Raw genomic sequence first — 17,358 nt, 5'->3', positions numbered from 1 at the left:
AAGATGTGTTCCGGCTTAAGATGGTTCCTATAATATAGTGGGTGTTTGGTGAATATTTGTTCTCTTCGGTCTTTTTCTCTGTGAAGCTGGGTGATTTACTGACTCTGAGCCTCAGTTTGCTTAACTATGAAATGTGAGAAGAAAACACTTTCTGGGATGATACAGATATTGAAGACTCTAACCCTATGAAACATTATATAATTATAAATTATGATAGGGAAATGAGAATTCAAAAATATAAGAAAAACGTCTACAAATGGCACTACTAATTAAAAGATCAGAGAGCCAACATTTGCCATTGTCTTTTCTCCACCCACATCTAGATTTTGAAGTGAGTGTGTTTACTCAACAAACAGAGAACTCTGGGTCTATACTGTAGACCAGCCTCTCTTCATTCAGGTCAATAAGGCATTTCAGCAGTGACGCCCAGCGAATTGCAAATGAGGGTCCTGACTTGTGCTGAAATTTGCATTGGAGTTGTTTCAGAACAGGCAAACAAACAAACAAACAAAATTTTTAAATGTGCATCATTAGAAGTAACAACAAATTGTCAATCAAATATGGGAAATAACTTTGTCCAATCATGTAAAGAATACACAGATTTTTGTAAACAGTTTTTAATTTTATTATTATTTTTTTATCAGAGATTGAAAGCAGCACAGCTCTGGCTATTTTATACTATAATGTGAAGACTGAGGGGGAAAAGTCCACTTAAATAGTTATTATTTCAAGTCTCAGGAAAAAGTATCTGGCTTTAACGCTTATAAATACGTTTTAGTATTTACTTTTAGAAGTAAACTTAAAACTTTGTTTTATTGCCATTTATCTTTATTTGAGGGTGATATTTTGGCTGATCAGTAAGGTCTCTGTCCCAATTTTTCAGTTTGGTGTCGTAAGGTGAAAGCAGTCATAGATGATGCATAAATGAATGGGAACCGGCTAGGATCCCATTCAACTTTGTTTACAAAACAAAAAATGGTCAGCCTACAAGCTCTAGTTTTCTCTGACTCTTATTCTTTGCTAATAAGTGAAGACCGGAAACAGCTTACTTTTACCCAGCAGTACACAAGAGTCCTGTCCCAAGGCTATATCAGATCTCCAGCTCTCTGTCATAATCTAGTCCACAGGGAATTTGATAGTCTTGTCACACCACAGGACTTCACACTGGTCCACTGTATATTAGTGATGTAATGATGATTGGAACAAGTGAGAAGAATTCACAGGTACCTTTACGTTTCTTAAGACCTCTGCCAGAGGGTGGGAGATAAACTCCTAAGAAATCAGGGCGTGCTAACTTGGTAAAGTGCCTAGGAGTCCAGTGGTTCCAGGCGTGTCCAGTTACCCAAGGGAAAGATTAGATTTCTGCAATTTGCATCTGCAGCCACAAAGAAACAATCTCTAATGCATACTACATTTAGTCTCAGAACATTATCTGACTACCCTTAGGGTAATGAGTCATATCTTATTTGTTGGTACTTAGCACCATTTCCAATCCCTTTGATTCTCTCCCTTTCATTCATTGCAGGGACTGGATGAATGAGAACTACATTTTCCAAGTAGTTCCTTGCCAGAAGGTTTACAAATACTGTTTAGATTCAAGAGAGATAGAAGCCATTCTCTTTCGTGGCAGTGGCCATGGACGTGTGAATTTAAGATGGGACTTTTTGCAGCAACTTCCATATTTCCTGTCCAGCCTGTCACCCCAGGGCGGCAGGGCAACGAGGATTATTGATTTCGGTCCCTTTCATCTTCCTGACTTCCGTATGTAAGCAAGAAGTTTCAGATTCAGTTTTAGTGAATCTGAAAGCTGGTGGTATCTCCTCTGACTTTCACCCCTTAAATCCTTTCAAAAGTTTATAAGTACCTATTTCTTGGTATTAAATGCCTTTAGCTTTAAATATTTAAATTGCTTTCTATTTTCTTGACTGAGCCTTGACTGTGTACAGAAACAGGATCTAATTCATTTTTGCATTTTCTATAATTCTCAACAAATATTTGTTGATGGAGTGCAGCAGGATGACTGACGAGATCTTTTGTATATATAACCACATTCCAATCATTTTATTTGTCATGAAGCCCTTTCTGGCATTGTTATATTTCTCCTAACGGTACAGATCATTATTGTTTGCGTCTAAAGCTCAAGCTAATGAGTCTTCCCAAGGGATTAGTACAGAGTATTATCACTCACTGCCATCTGGCTGTCTGATATAAAGAAATAAACAAGATCTTAGTTGAGATAAACAGTCCTTGCTGGTTTAACATCATGTACAATTTGATCCTATGTTCTAGGGGCACTTGGGTACCATCGCTTAGTAAATAACCTCAAGAGCATAGGTAATGTAAAATAATTAGAAAATGGTGTGTTTTAAATATTTATTATCTTTTTTTCAAATAAAATCTTACTGAGATATAACTCATATACCATACAATTCATCCATTTAAAGGATAAAATTCAATGATTTTTAGTATATTTTTAGAGTTGTGCAGCCATCACCACAATCTAATTTTAGAATATTTTCAACATTCCAAAAAGAAACCCTATTACCATTAGCAGTCATCAACCCTTCCCGCCTCCCAGCTATAGGCAGCCACAAATCTACTTTCTGTTTCTATGGATATGCCTGTTCTGAACATTCCTAATTTCTCCACATGCTCACCAGTATCTGTTATTGTTTGTATTTTGATTATAGACACCCTAGTGGGTAAGTACCTCATTGGGGTTTTGATTTGCATTTCCTCAATGATTAATGATGTTGAAGACCTTTTCATGTGCTTATTGGCCATTTGTATATCTATTTTGGTGAAATGTCTATTCAAATCATTTATCTTTTAATTGGTTTTTTGTTTTTATTATTATCGAGTTACAAGAATTTTAAAAAACATATTCTGGATACAAGTCCCTAACCAGATTTATGATTTGCAAATATTTTGTCCCATTGTATGGGTTGCATTTTCACTTTCTTAGAAGTGTCCTTTGAAGCATTAAACTTTTAAATTTTGATGCAGTCTGATTTATCTTTCTTTCTTTTGTCATTTTTACTTTTCGTGTCATATTTAAGAAATCATTGCCTAAGGCACAAAGATTGATCCTTATATTTTTTTTCTAAGAGTTTTATACTTACCATCTTTTAAAATTTATCTAACTATAATTTAATTTTTTTCTTTTACTTATCTATTTATTTTAACATCTTTATTGGAGTATAATTGCTTTACAATGGTGTGTTAGTTTCTGCTTTATAACAAAGTGAATCAGTTATACATATACATATGTCCCCATATGTCTTCCCTCTTGCACCTCCCTCCCTCCCACCCTCCCTATCCCACCCCTCTATGTGGTCACAAAGCACCGAACTGATCTCCCTGTGCTATGCGGCTGCTTCCCACTAGCTATCTATTTTACGTTTGGTAGTGTATATATGTCCATGCCACTCTCTCACTTTGTCCCAGCTTACCCTTCCCCCTCCCCATGTCCTCAAGTCCATTCTCTAGTAGGTCTGCATCTTTAGTCCAGTCTTGCCCCTAGGTTCTTCATGACCACTTTCTTTTTTTTTTTCTTTAGATTCCATATATCTGTGTTAGCATTTGGTATTTGTTCTTCTCTTTCTGACTTCACTCTGAATGACAGTCTCTAGGTCCATCCACCTCACTACAAATAACTCAGTTTTGTTCCTTTTCATGGCTGAGTAATATTCCATTGCAGATATGTGCCACATCTTCTTTATCCATTCATCTGTTGATGGACACTTAGGTTGCTTCCATGTCCTGGCTATTGTAAATAGAGCTGCAATGAACATTTTTTTTTTTTTTTTTTTTGGTGGTACGCGGGCCTCTCACTGTTGTGGCCTCTCCCGTTGTGGAGCACAGGCTCCGGACGCGCAGGCTCAGCGGCCATGGTTCACGGGCCCAGCCGCTCCGCGGCATGTGGGATCCTCCTGGACCAGGGCACGAACCTGTATCCCCTGCGTTGGCAGGTGAACTCTCAACCACTGTGCCACCAGGGAAGCCCTGCAATGAACATTTTGGTACATGACTCTTTTTGAATTATGGTTTTCTCAGGGTATATGCCCAGTAGTGGGATTGCTGGGTCATATGGTAGTTCTACTTTTAGTTTTTTAAGGAACCTCCATACTGTTCTCCATAGTGGCTGTATCAATTTACATTCCCACCAACAGTGCAAGAGGGTTCCCTTTTCTCCACAACCTCTCCAGCATTTATTGTTTGTAGATTTTTTGATGATGGCCATTCTGACTGGTGTGAGGTGATACCTCATTGTATCATTGTAGTTTTGATTTGCATTTCTCTAATGATTAATGATGTTGAGCATTCTTTCATGTGTTTGTTGGCAATCTGTATATCCTCTTTGGAGAAATGTCTATTTAGGTCTTCTGCCCATTTTTGGACTGGGTTGTTTGTTTTTTTGATATTGAGCTGCATGAGCTGCTTGTAAATTTTGGAGATTAATCCTTTGTCAGTTGCTTCATTTGCAAATATTTTCTCCCATTCTGAGAGTTGTCTTTTCGTCTTGTTTATGGTTTCCTTTGCTGTGCAAAAGCTTTTAAGTTTCATTAGGTCCCATTTGTTTATTTTCGTTTTTATTTCCATTTCTCTAGGAGGTGGGTGAAAAAGGATCTTGCTGTGATTTATGTCAAAGATATAATTTAATTTTTAATAGTAGCTGGGCATTATCACCAGCTTTCAAAATTCCTGAAGTTCAACAATTGGCTATTGCAATTGTAATTTGGTATGAGTCAGCTCCAGCACACCATTGGTACTAGGAATATACCTTGCTGAGTGGTCCTAGAAAAAAGACAAATTAAAACTCTGATGTCGAGACTAATAGGAGAAAGATGCTGCTGGTCATTCACCCATGAAGGCAGGGGTGCCCAGGGGAATCTAACCCTGCTCTGAAAACAGATCTTCCTAACGGCAACTAGAAAAATAATCTAAGGCTAATCCCATGAGAAGTCTTAGGTGTGGTTCCAGAAACACCAAAAAGAATAGGATTCCTTTGGACTAACTGGGAAAACAAGTTGGGGTGGTGGTGGTGGCAGCATTAGATCGACCTATATTTTATAAAATTCCTCAAGAGATTAGGGCACAGGGAAGTAGGTTCTAACCTCAGAGAAAAAGCACTGACTGGTAGCAAATAGATGTGGCAGTGAGCCCAAGTCATTACATGGAGCTCAGAGCCAGTTTGTCACTGGACAGATCACCAGCCTTTGCAGAGTATGAAAGCAAAGTCAAATGATACTAACTATTCTGGATTACACCTACTGACTGGCAAGGAATATGAAAAATTGGAGGAGATACCAAGGATACCAGATATCAGAGCCAGCAAGTAAAAAGGACTGAAGGACATATGGTTCTGATAGAATATCACTTGAGATACTCTGGATGACTCCCCCTCACAACATCATCTCCTTAATCCCTTGCTGCCAAAAACAACTAGAAATACTGGATAAACTACCTATAAATATTTTTTAATGTTTCATGGAGCTGGCAAGACAGTAATGAATCTATAGAAACAAAAAAAAAAAAAAAAAAAAAAAAGAAGAAAAAGAAAATACTCCTAAAAGGTAAGTGATCTGTAAAGCTGATTTTCACACTAAGGGTCAACCTAAGGGACCCTGTATTTACATTTTGATAATTACATGGAGTGCAGAGGATAGCAGATGGATCTATGGGAGATCACTGCATAGATCTGAGATTCTAATGAACAATGCTATCATTATAAGAATGAGCAAGAAATAAATCCACCTTAAAGAAGAAGACACTGAAAATTAACCTGTCTCAACCTTTGCCCTGGGAGAATGGAAAAAAAAATTCCCTGAGAATTCATAAACTTAAGCAAGCCCTTACATGAGTTTGAAGCCAATTTCAAGCTACTTATGTGTATGGTTGCCAGATTTAGCAAATAAAAATAGAGGATGCCCAGTAAATTTCAGATAAAGAACAATTTTTTAGTATATGTTCCAAATATTGCACTAAAAAGTGTTTGTTGTTTATCTGAAATCTAAATTTAACTAGGTGTCCTGTATTTTATTTGGCAACCCTACCTATGTGGTATGAAACATCAAAGAGCAAATTTAAACTGTTCCTGGTTAATAGTGCCCCCTGGTGACATAGAAACAAACCTGTATCTTTTTGGAGGAATGTAACTTCAAACCAGGTTTCTAAGAATTTCCTCAGATTAAAATCCAACATAAACTCACAATAAAAACTCACAAAATATATAAGAAGAAAAAGGAAGTATAAGTATGAATCAGGAAGAAAATCCAGGAAGTATAGTCAAATCCACAAAGACTTCAGAAATTCGAATTATCACATTTAGAATACAAAATAATGTGATTAACATGTTTAAAAACTTAAAAGGAGAGACCTGGAAACATGAGCAACAGATTTAAAAAAAAATACAAGGAGACCTGAAAAAGAAACAAATAGAGGCCTATGAATGAATGAAAAATATAATGCCTGAAATTCAAAACTCAGTGGTTGGGTAAATAACCTATTAGACAAAGTTGTAGGAAGGATTAGTGAACTGGAGAAAACATTTGAAGAACTTATCCAAAATGAAGCTCAGAAAGACTAAGAGATGGAGAATAATACAGAGAGGTTAAAACGAATTGAAGACAAAGAGGATTTCTAACACAATTTAATTAGAATTCTAGAAGAAGGAAAGAGATTATGAGGATGAGGCAATGATACAAGAAACAATGGTTGTATATTTTCCTGAATTGTTGAGAGATACCAATTCTCAGATTCAGGAAGCCCCATGTTTCCCAGCAGGTAAGGAAAATAAATTCATGTCTAGATCCAGAAAAGTAAAACTACAGTGCTCCAAAGACAAAAAGATGGTTTTTAAAAATTGTTGGAGAGAAGAGAGATTATTAGGCAATAATAATAGCACATAATTGAGGAGTCTGAAGCTCTAAGTCCTTCCATATTGGTAAACAAAACTGCTGGCAAATTTCTTGCTTCTGTCAAGATTAGCTCAAGGTCTTGGGGTCAATTACTTTGAGATTCAACCATGGGAATTATGGAAGTCAAATCTCTATAGTGGAAACGAGGCAAAAATTGAAAAAAAGTGTAGCCACTCAAAGGTTTTGGTGAGGAAATTGCTGCATCATCAACTCAAAAATATTGTTTAGGGACTTCCCTGGTGGCCCAGTGGTTGAGAATCCATCTTATAATGCAGGAGACGCCAGTTCCAACCCTGGTCGGGGAACTAAGATCCCACATGCCGTGGGGCAGCTAAGCCTGCACACCGCAACTACTGAGCCCGCACACCATAGCTAGAGAGTCCATGCACCGCAACTAATGAGCCCATGCGCTCTGGAGCCCACATGCCATAACTAGAGAGAAGCTGACATGCCACAAATAAAGGGTGGCCTGCACACTGCAACTAAGACTTGATGCAGCCAATAAATAATTAATTAATAAAAATTTAAAAATATATATTGTTTAAAATCACCTGGAAATTGCCTAGATTTTCCACTTCACTTTTATAGCATGGATGAGATAAGGCTTTGGAGTGTAAGTGCAGATCAATCAATTTTGATTTGTTTCAGAAAAAAAAGAAAATCAAGTCTGTCTTAAGTATTAAGCAAAGTGCTAGGCTCCCTTAAGGTGCTAACTATCCAATAAGAGGATTACCTATCATGAAAGGTAGAATGCAAAAGAAATTTTCTACTGCCAAAGAAAATAAAGCTCAGGGGATTTTTAGAGTAGAGAATATTCCCATTTGGCTGGAAAGATCAGATGAAGGAGACATATGAGATGGAGATTTAAGGAAGAACTGAAATTTTTTCTACAGGTAATGAAGAAGATATTTTAGATGAAGTTTACATCATACACTAGAATATAGTTGTTCACGGATGCTTAGGAAATAGCTAATTTATTAGTTTGCTTGATGTATTTGAAAGGTGTTAAACAATAATAACAACCTCCCTACCCCAATAAAGAAGTGTGTAGAGATGAGCCATGGCAGGCCTTGAATGCAGAGCTGAAGAACTCATACTTTATTGGGTAGGCAACCCTGATTGTATGGGAGGCTTGCTTCCAAAGCTCATCACAGACAGCAATCTGGCTTTCAGAGTCTATGCTCTTAACCACTCCTATGCTGCCTATGGACAATGATGCCTATTTATAAGATCCAGTGAATTTTTGGCAAATATTAGGTACTTGATAAATATTTGACCTTTGGAAAATTTTAGCATTGCTGATGATTTAAGAAGTGCAACTGTAAAGAATTAGGAAGTACCAAATAAATAATAAGCCCAATGTAGTGAGGGCTTTTGGGGAGCAGATGTCTTTTACACTAGCTTTTTGGTTTTTTTAACCTGTAGAGCAATCTGATATACTACTAAACAAAAGTCAAAAAAGCAAATAAGTTTCTCTTAACTTGGTAAATTTACTTTTGATATATGCGTCAAGAAAATAATACAAAAGAAAGGAAAAAAAATCCAAGGATATTTGTAAGTGCCTTCTACTGGAAAGCCAACATTGTCAAAATGACTAAGCTTTAGTGACTGGTTAAACAGATGATGGTATAATACAGTAAAACATTATGATATAGTGCAAATTATGCTATATATAAAAATATGCATTTGAAATAGCTATTAGAAAAATATTAAATAAAAGTGGTGTAAACTATTATACATTATTTGTCTACATGTACAAATTATGTCTATAAACTGTACTATGTTACTACAAAGTGATAAAGGTTGAAAGAGTCAGATCTTGGGCAGCTGATACATTATAGAGAGGGGATTTTTCCAGTTTTGTTGATTATAATTATTTTGGCTTTCTTTCATTATATAGATATGTGTCAATAGACAATGAAAGATATTCTTTGAATTGAAACCACATACTACCTAGGCCAAAAGCTGTTAGGTAGTGAATGTATTCAAATAGGTGGCTATCAGTAAGAAAATCCTTTACTGTACAAGGGAGAATAGACTCAAGTTTCCTCGAACTCTGATTCTATTTCCTTCTGGGACTTTTAAACTCTATTTTTTTTTCTATTTCTTATATCATCTACTTCTTACATTATTCAAAGAAAATCTCGTAATATAATTGTCAATTATACTCTGATTGGCATGCAAATAAGATTAGTCTTGCCAGTGAAGTCTTGTGTAATGATTTAAATATCAATTACACAGGTAAAAAACGAGGAACACTTATGCCAAGTAAGCCATGAGATGACTAAATTTAGAAAGATGTGAAATCTACTAAGCCAGATATTAATATCCTATTAATATAATCCATGTTAATATCTCCCTGAAAATAACTGAAGTGAAAAATAACAAATTTAAACATAAACTGCATTAATACTTTCTAGCATGTGAAGAGGAAGATGAAACCAACAAATAATAATATACAGCCTTGATGACCCCAGAAATTGGAATTTAACATACCTCTTAACACTTTCCTTTTAGTATTCAGGAGATCTGACTAGAGAGTAACAACAGCAAATCATTAATGCAGAATGCTCTACTGCAAAGTATAATGAAGGTTTACATGATGTGTATGATATAAAAAATAGCCAAGAAAACATAGAGTTTCAAGGTAAGAAATCCTATAGACTATCAAATGAGAAACTAATCCCCAGCACTAATCAAATTCAGGAAGCAGAATTAGAGCTGTTACAGCTAATCTCCCAATTTGGCACGTGTCCAAAATGTGGTCAGGTGCACTAACTACTTTAGGGCAGAAAAACCGACATGATCTGTTTTTATAAAAACTAAACCAAATGATGATTTAAGAACATCATTATCTCTGAGTAATGATACAAACTAGCATGTTCGTTACAATATGTAAATGTTCCCTTTTCACTTGACTGAAGAAGAATCATGTTCTTGATGAATATGTTCTTACAGCGATTCTGTCTTATTCTTAGCCAGAAAGAAAGACATGTGGTAAGCATGTAATAATCCAGGCAGCTGATGAAATGTTTTTTGTTTTTTTTAATTTCGATTGTTATCACAAAGATGGTGAAAGTGTTCCATCCACAGTCCCTTAACTCCATACACTCTCCCTGGGTGACCTCATCCAAACCCACAGTTTCAAGGACGATTTGTACATCTATAAAACTTCCAAATCGCAAGATTCTCCCTGCAGTACCGCCTTCTCCTTCCAGCAAATGTCTTCACCTATTTTCATTAGGGAAACTGACACCTTTAGAAAGCCGCTCCCTTAACCACAGCCCCATCCAATCAGAATACTTACCAAGATCCATCTAGCCCAGCTTACTTCCCACCCATCTCTCCTATCTAAGATCAATGCTTCATCTGGCTCTGACTTTATACTCCCAATATTCCTCAATCAATTTTCCTACTTTATTGTATCTCTGTCTTTCCGTGGGGATTTAAATGGAACCCAGCTGAATGTCACTCCTGCCCCTCAAGATCCCGTGAAACTGCCTCAAACTCTGATGGCATGTGAAAGTTCAAGTTCAAATTAGGTGCTTACAACCATAGGACCCTTCCAGCCTCCAAGCCCAGGAATTCTTGTGTGCCCTCTGTTCCTCAGCTTTCTCTTTGGTTTCTACAAGAAACTCACTCACACTTAAGATCAGTGGATTGAATTATTGACTTTACTGAAGACCTCTGAGAGATGGAGGACAGGGTCCATCATCCAGCACACATTTTCTGCCATCTTGCTCATGCACCCACCCCTCTCTCCATCCTCTCACTCTTCATCCTTTTCATTCCTGGTTGCTCTGGGAGCACTGGTTTCACCCCACTTCTACCTCTTTGTGCCAGCCAACCAATTTTCTCTTTCTCCACATTGTTGATTGCAAAGTTTCACCAACTATTGTCTTGCAATCTCTTAAATCTATCACTTTTGATTTTATTTCTAGCACACCACCTTAGCTTGGGTTTTTGACACTCCCATGTCGATTACTGGAGTCCCACAGTGAACTGACTAGATGTGTGGTTTTGACTCAGCCCTCTCCAATAAATCCTGCACAGACCTCAACGATGTCCCAAGGGAAGTTCTTTAACAAATCCTAATTCTTATGTAATAGAGTCCCAATTGCTTAGTCTGGCATTTAAGACCTCCTATAAGCTGGTCCTAAACTAACTTTCTGGCCTTATCTCCCAGTCCTCTGCCGCCTGAACCAGTCAAACTGGGAGAACGGCTCTCCTTTGCATCTACTTGTACCGTCTCGCCTCCCAAGTCTTCAGTGTGTGCCCCACCCCACCCGTTCTCACTCCAGCTCTCTTAATCCACTCATTTTCAGAGCTGGTCTCAAATACTACCTCTTCTTTCAAGCCTTTCCTGGTTCTCTAAGCCCAGAGAAATCTTTGGACACATGATCTAATTTCTCTCCATCTGTATGAGGATCAGAATTGTATCTGTTTCACCAGAGACTGAGAGGTTTCCCGGGACATGGGACCTGCAGTGCTAAAAATGAACAGCCCTGGGCAAACTGGGACAATTGGTCACTCTACCTGTAATATGTGTGGCAGCTGTAATATATGTGGCAAGGGTCCTGGGGCAGGAAAGGAAGGCCATGTTTTTTGTGCATGCCTACTGTGGAAATTTAGATGTCAGGGCTGGCCACAGAAAACTCCAGGGAGAGAAAAGGAAGGGGGTGAGGACACTTTTTGGAGCTAAGGATAGGCCAACTGGGGCTGAGATCTTCAGATAAATACATAGCTAAAGGGATCCCACTTTTGCATTTTCCCTCATTTTAGCTCTCTTTTTTTGCTTAAGAAATTAAGAAAAAGAAGGGGGGATAAAAAGATACATTCCAAGTAAAGGAATTTTAATAAGGATGTAGAAGGCTCTATAAATAGTCCTGTGAAAGGAAAATATTTTTAACTGTTACAGCAAAGAAATATAATCATTAAGGAAACTTAATACATAAGACTATATACAAATTTTCAAATTCTGCATGCCAAAAACTACTGCACACAACTTAAAATGCAAATAACAAATTAGGGAAAATGTTTTCAATATATAAGACAAAGGTTTTAAAATCATTAATATTGATAAATAGGGAATTCCCTGGTGGTCCAGCAGTTAGGACTCAGCACTTTCACTGCTAGGGCCTGGGCTTGATCCCTGGTTGGGGAATTAAGATGATGCAAGCCGTGCGGTGCAGCAAAAATAAAAGAATCGTTAATAAATAGACAGATTTTATGAAGCAATAGAAACAGATAAACAACCTAGAAGAAAAATAAGCAAAAGTTTTTTATAGAGACATGCAAATGGCTCTTAAACACGTTCAGCAATATTCAGATTCATTAACAGTTAAAGAAATTCAAGGTAAAATAACAAGCATTTTTATCTTTCAAATGAAAAATGAGCAAAGAACTTAGAATTTCATAAACTACTTACAAGCATGTAAATTGGTAGATAATTTGGCCATATATTTCAAAAGCCTTACAATGATTCATAATCTTTAACCTATCAAGCTTCTTTCTGGGAATTTGTTTTAAGGAAATGATAAAAAATATATACAAAGATTTATAGAATACAGTTTTATCATAGAGATATTTTTAATAATGAAAAAACTGAGATGTATTTAAATGAGACTGAACAACGATAATCAATAGGCAATTGATCAAATACACTGTGATACATTTATGTAAAGATTTAATATGCAGTCATTGAAAAAATAATTTTTAATGACATGAGAAATTTGTCACAATATGTTGCAAGGAAAAAAGCAGGCTAAAAGCCATATGCAAGATGATTCTATTTTTATAAAAATATACTATAATGGTGTGTGTATGCATATGTATATCTAGAGAGAGAGACTTCTGGTTGATGTATTATAGATCATTTTAATGTTATTCCATGAGTTTTTCTGAATTTAAAAATTGTATAAAACAGTACAATTTATGTACATAAATTTGAAATTTGAAGTCAGAAATATTTAAAATAATTTAAAATGTTCACCCTGATATTTAATATTATCAGGCTCTTTAACTGTGTCTGGCTACTGAAATAAATCTATTATGAAATAGGTGTAGTGATTTCTTTTTTTTTTAATGTAATAAACATGGCCTCCCTTTGCCCCTTTATTATTATTTTTTAATGTAATAAAAATGATTTCTTAAACAAATACTATACTCAAACATTAATTGAAAAGCATGCACATTTTACTGTTAAACACATGTCCCTCTTCCAACAAAATGAAATGTCATCCTGAGTCACCTTGGGTCACCAAAGGTCTCAGTTGACTTTCTACTGGTATTTGACCATGTCCTGTTACTGAATGCAAATTCCTGTGCCTGATGTACAGTGGGGCCAAACAAACCAAAATGTCAGAGTTTGGAGCAGAGAAAGGTTTATTGCAGGGTCAATGTCAGAGTTTGGAGCAGAGAAAGGTTTATTGCAGGGTCAGTGTCAGAGTTCGAAGAAGAGAAAGGTTTATTGCAGGGTCAATGTCAGCGTTCGGAGCAGGGTCAAGCAAGGAGAATGGTGGCTCGTGCTCAAAAAACCGTGAAGCCCCTGATGGTTTGTTTTGCAGAAGTTTTTATAGGCAAAATTTGGGGTGAGGGCTACAGGGTGTGTGACTTTCTTCTGATTGGTCGGTGGTGAGGTAACAGGGCAGTGCTCCAGGAATCTTTCCCTCAGTCTGAAGTTACCACCCTCCACCGGGGGAATCTTCTGCAGAAGAACTCAAAGATACTGTTATGTAGATTCCTTGAGAGGAACCAGGACCCTGCCCCAAGGCTGCACGATGGTTTCTTGACTGTTCCTCCCTTTTTTCTGAATTCCCTCTCTTCCCTGATTAGCAACTGTTTGAATCTGCCTTTGGAACTCAGGGAGGGTCAAGGAGGCTGAATGAAGCCTATTTCCTACAAACAGGAAACGGGGGACACGGAAAGGATTTGTACCAGGAGGGCCCCACAGGGTCCTGCTCCATTTCACTACTTGATGAACATTTACAGCTGTAGTTGATGGGGAGGACTGAAGAAACTCCTAGGACCAGAATGAAAACAACAACTATTTTGGTTATGGGGACAGGACCACACCACAAAAGAGAATTAGGGAACTAAAGAGAGATCTTACCACACAGAAGGAGCCTGGCAGAACAAATATGCCAATTCAGCAGCAGGCCCTGGAGGTCGGAGGTCAGAGGTGGGTGGAGGAATAGGAAAAGTGTGCTAGCTTGAACTGGAACCCTTCCAATCCAGTTATCTTGGCAGTGTACACTGTCATCTGGGGAGAAAAAGGGCTGTATGTGTGAATTGTTTAAAGATAAACAGAGGCATATTACAAATTTCAAGAATTTTTTGAGCAAAAACTCAATTCAAAACTGGCAACATCCAATCTAGCAGACAGAAAGGAGTTCCAAGGAGAGGTACCAAATGAAAGATTTTTATAGGCAGAAGGGAGTGGGAACAAGGAAATTATACTAGGCAAAAGATTGGGTCCGTTACTGCAAGGTTACTTCCCTTTGGGGGATGGCAGGGGTCTATCAGGCAGATTACCTAACTAGTGCTGATCAGACGATTCCTAATTGACTGGTTTTAGATTCCATTTCTGGGAGAATAGAAACTGTAAGTCTCTGGTGACGTGGGGCTTAGCATAAGCGACTCCATTTTGGGCCTGTTGTTTCATTTTTAACAAAAGGAACATGCTATCTCCATGAATTCTATATCTCTCAGAGGTCCAAATAATTTTCCTGGCATCAGTCACTGTGCCCTGTCCACTAAGCAGTGTAACATGTGGTGGAGAAATTGGTCTATTCATTTGCAAGAGGTTGTCACCCTGAGGACTGAGAAGATCCATCATGACCAAGTGAACCACCAATCAGCTGATGTCTGGTGTGGACAGAGGACTTTCTGGAAAGGAAACTGGACCAGTGAGACAAGGACTGGGCCATGGTGGCAGCCTGGAAGATTCATTAGTGATGTCAGGCACAGTATAGAACCCTAGATGTATTTTGGAGGGATTACACTAGGGGCTGGAGTTCTGGCTGGAGCAAATAGGTCAATTTAGCTATCCAGATTTAGGTATTAGTGTTAATATCAACCGATTTTTAGCCTCAAGCTGGTGAAGCTTTAGGACATTAAGATTACCCATGACATTGTTTCTTTTTTTGAAATTTATTTGGGTGTGTTGCTTTCTTTTTTTAACAAATACCAGTACAGGTCTGATGGTTATAAAACTTTTATTCATTCATTCAACAACTGTTCATTGAACAAGCTCTATGCACTTGGGAAAACAAACACTTTTAAAAGAGTCTGTGCCTTCACGGGAATTCCCTAGCGGTCCAGTGGTTAGGAACCTGTACCTACACTGCCTTTACAAGTGGAAATTTACGTCACCTTCACAAAGTAAAACTGATGCCCCGCTATTAGGCAGAAAGGGGAGGGCAGAGAGTTCTTCAGTATCTGCCGTTTCTCAGTTGCCTCCAAAAATTATCTTAATGCTAAAGTGGCATATTTTGATCCCCTTCAATGTTGACTGTGGATTCTTTTTTTTCTTTTAGTGTATTACCTATTGCAATTTACTCATGTTTCTTTCTCTGCTATTAGGTGACCGGCTCCTTAAGGAAAAGACTTGTCTGATTCACCTGCACACCCTCAGGACAGAGTAGATTTTAGAGGAATCTGTTGTCCCTCTCCAATCAGCCCATAATTGCTATGGGTGTGCAAACCAGATACCCAACGTGCTAGAATTATTTTAGGGTAACAAGCTTTATGACTTCTTGTGTATAGTTTTGATGTCAACTATTGTGGCTGAGTGAGTTCCTTGCTTCCATTTCCATTCTAGGATGTATTCAAGATAAGTGTTATCTGGGACTTCCTGGTGGCGCAGTGGTTAAGAATCCGCCTGCCAACGCAGGGGACACGAGTTCAATCCCTGCACCGGGAAGATCCCACATGCCGCGGAGCAACTAAGCCTGTGGTTGCCGCGCCACAACTACTGAGCCTGTGCTCTAGAGCCCGCAAGCCACAACTACTGAAGCCCACGTGCCACAACTACTGAAGCCCGCGCGCCTAGAGCCCGTGCTCCACAAGAGAAGCCACCGCAGTGAGAAGCCCGCGCACTGCAATGAAGTGTAGCCCCCGCTCACCGCAACTAGAGAAAGCCCGCGCAGCAACGAAGACCCAACACAGCCAAAAACAAAAAAATAAATAAAAAAAGATAAGTGTTATCATTTGCAAAATAGGGTACATTGATTTGTTGAGCGATGTACCTCATTTTCTTACTGCATGGTTTCTTTGCACTTAAAAGAAAACTACAGTACAATTCTGACCCAAACTCAAAAGTTTATTTTTATTAATTAATTTTATTAATTAACTAAATTGTTTTTACTCATATTAGTGCTTTACCCTACAAACACCAGTAGCTGCTTTCCATTTAATTTCTAGGCGTGAAACCATTGTTAAAACTTTGAGATATCGCCACAATCTGGGGTTTTTTTTCCTTTAAAGCAAAGTAAATTATCTAATTATACAGATGGACAAGGTCTCGTTCCTATACATCTCGCTCTTCCCAAATATTTTTTAATCACAACTCTGTGTTTTGAAAGCCCTTTTTAAAACTAAACACATGGATCCTCAAGAAACCCAGGATCGGGGAACGCTTTCAGCCCAGGCCCAATCTCACCCCTCCAAACTTGGATGGTAAAGGCCGCGCCACTGGAGATTGCTGAGCGCCGCCAAAGGCTGCACGGGGCCCCGGCCGGGAGCGGGGGCGGAGCGTCGCAGCGCAGAGAAGAGCCCCCGGCCCTCCCCGCGCCGGGCCCGCGTCGCTCGCCGGAATCCGGTACCGCAGCCGCTGCGGGTCGGCCCCTTCCGCTCGTTCCGGGCTCCCGGCATGGGCATGCAGCTTCTGCGGGGACTGCGGCTCTGGGGGCTCGGCGCCTCCGCAGGCCTGGTCGCCGCGGCCCGAGCCCCCACCGCCCCCCGCTCCCCGCCCCGCCTCCGCGCCTCGCCCGCTGACCCCCGGCCCCGCCCCGGCTTCCGCCTCCGCACCCACCTCCCGGCTGGCCCCAGGTTGCAGCGCCAGGCCGCAGCCGCCTGCAGAGACCTGCCGCCAGCCAACGCCAGCGCTATGGAGCGCGCCGGAGCCGGTGAGCCCGGGTAGCCGAGCGGGCCGGGTGGGGTGACCGGAGCCCGGGGGCGTGGGCCCCGCTCGGCGCTCGGCCTCAGGGAGGGCCCGGCCTCGCCGCCCCCCTGCGCCCCCAGCGCTTGGAGTGCGACCCCACGCCTGCCCAGCTCGGGGCCTCCTCTCCCCGCTCAGCGCGGGACTCTGTAGCCGCTGGGAGCCCAGTGCAACCGGGGTGTGATCAGTGCTGCTTGTAAGCAAGCGTTTTCGTTAGTGCACGCACTGCTGGTGCGACCGGAGGCCGGGGGTGTGAACCCACGCTAAGTTTCACTTTGC

General features: G+C 39.6%; 1 protein-coding gene and 1 long non-coding RNA gene across 6 annotated transcripts in view; one reads left to right on the top strand and one right to left on the bottom strand.

Moving 5' to 3' along the window:
* Positions 1-3,338: 3,338 nt before the first annotated feature.
* On the bottom strand, positions 3,339-16,718 carry LOC125960738 (uncharacterized). The gene is made up of 3 exons (XR_007470724.1): positions 16,582-16,718; positions 14,032-14,181; positions 3,339-4,797 (listed from the first exon to the last, which is right to left on the bottom strand). It is a non-coding gene; the product is annotated as an uncharacterized LOC125960738 (long non-coding RNA).
* A 73-nt stretch (positions 16,719-16,791) lies between these two features.
* The window catches only part of AKAP7 (A-kinase anchoring protein 7), a 140,402-nt gene continuing 139,835 nt past the window's right edge, over positions 16,792-17,358 (top strand). For all 5 annotated transcript variants that reach the window (XR_007470722.1, XM_033407201.2, XM_004263827.3 and 2 more), the window contains exon 1: positions 16,792-17,047. Coding sequence is in view for 4 of the 5 variants with exons in the window: in XM_033407201.2 (XP_033263092.1) it covers positions 16,792-17,047 (256 nt within the window). In the remaining variant the exon portion in view is untranslated. The remainder of the gene's footprint in view (positions 17,048-17,358) is intronic.

Source organism: Orcinus orca, chromosome 12 (genome assembly GCF_937001465.1).
Source record: "Orcinus orca chromosome 12, mOrcOrc1.1, whole genome shotgun sequence".
In the NCBI taxonomy this organism is placed as follows: Eukaryota; Metazoa; Chordata; class Mammalia; order Artiodactyla; family Delphinidae; genus Orcinus; species Orcinus orca.
Note: the sequence above shows the minus strand (reverse complement) of the source record. Positions and strands in the feature narration are given on the sequence as shown.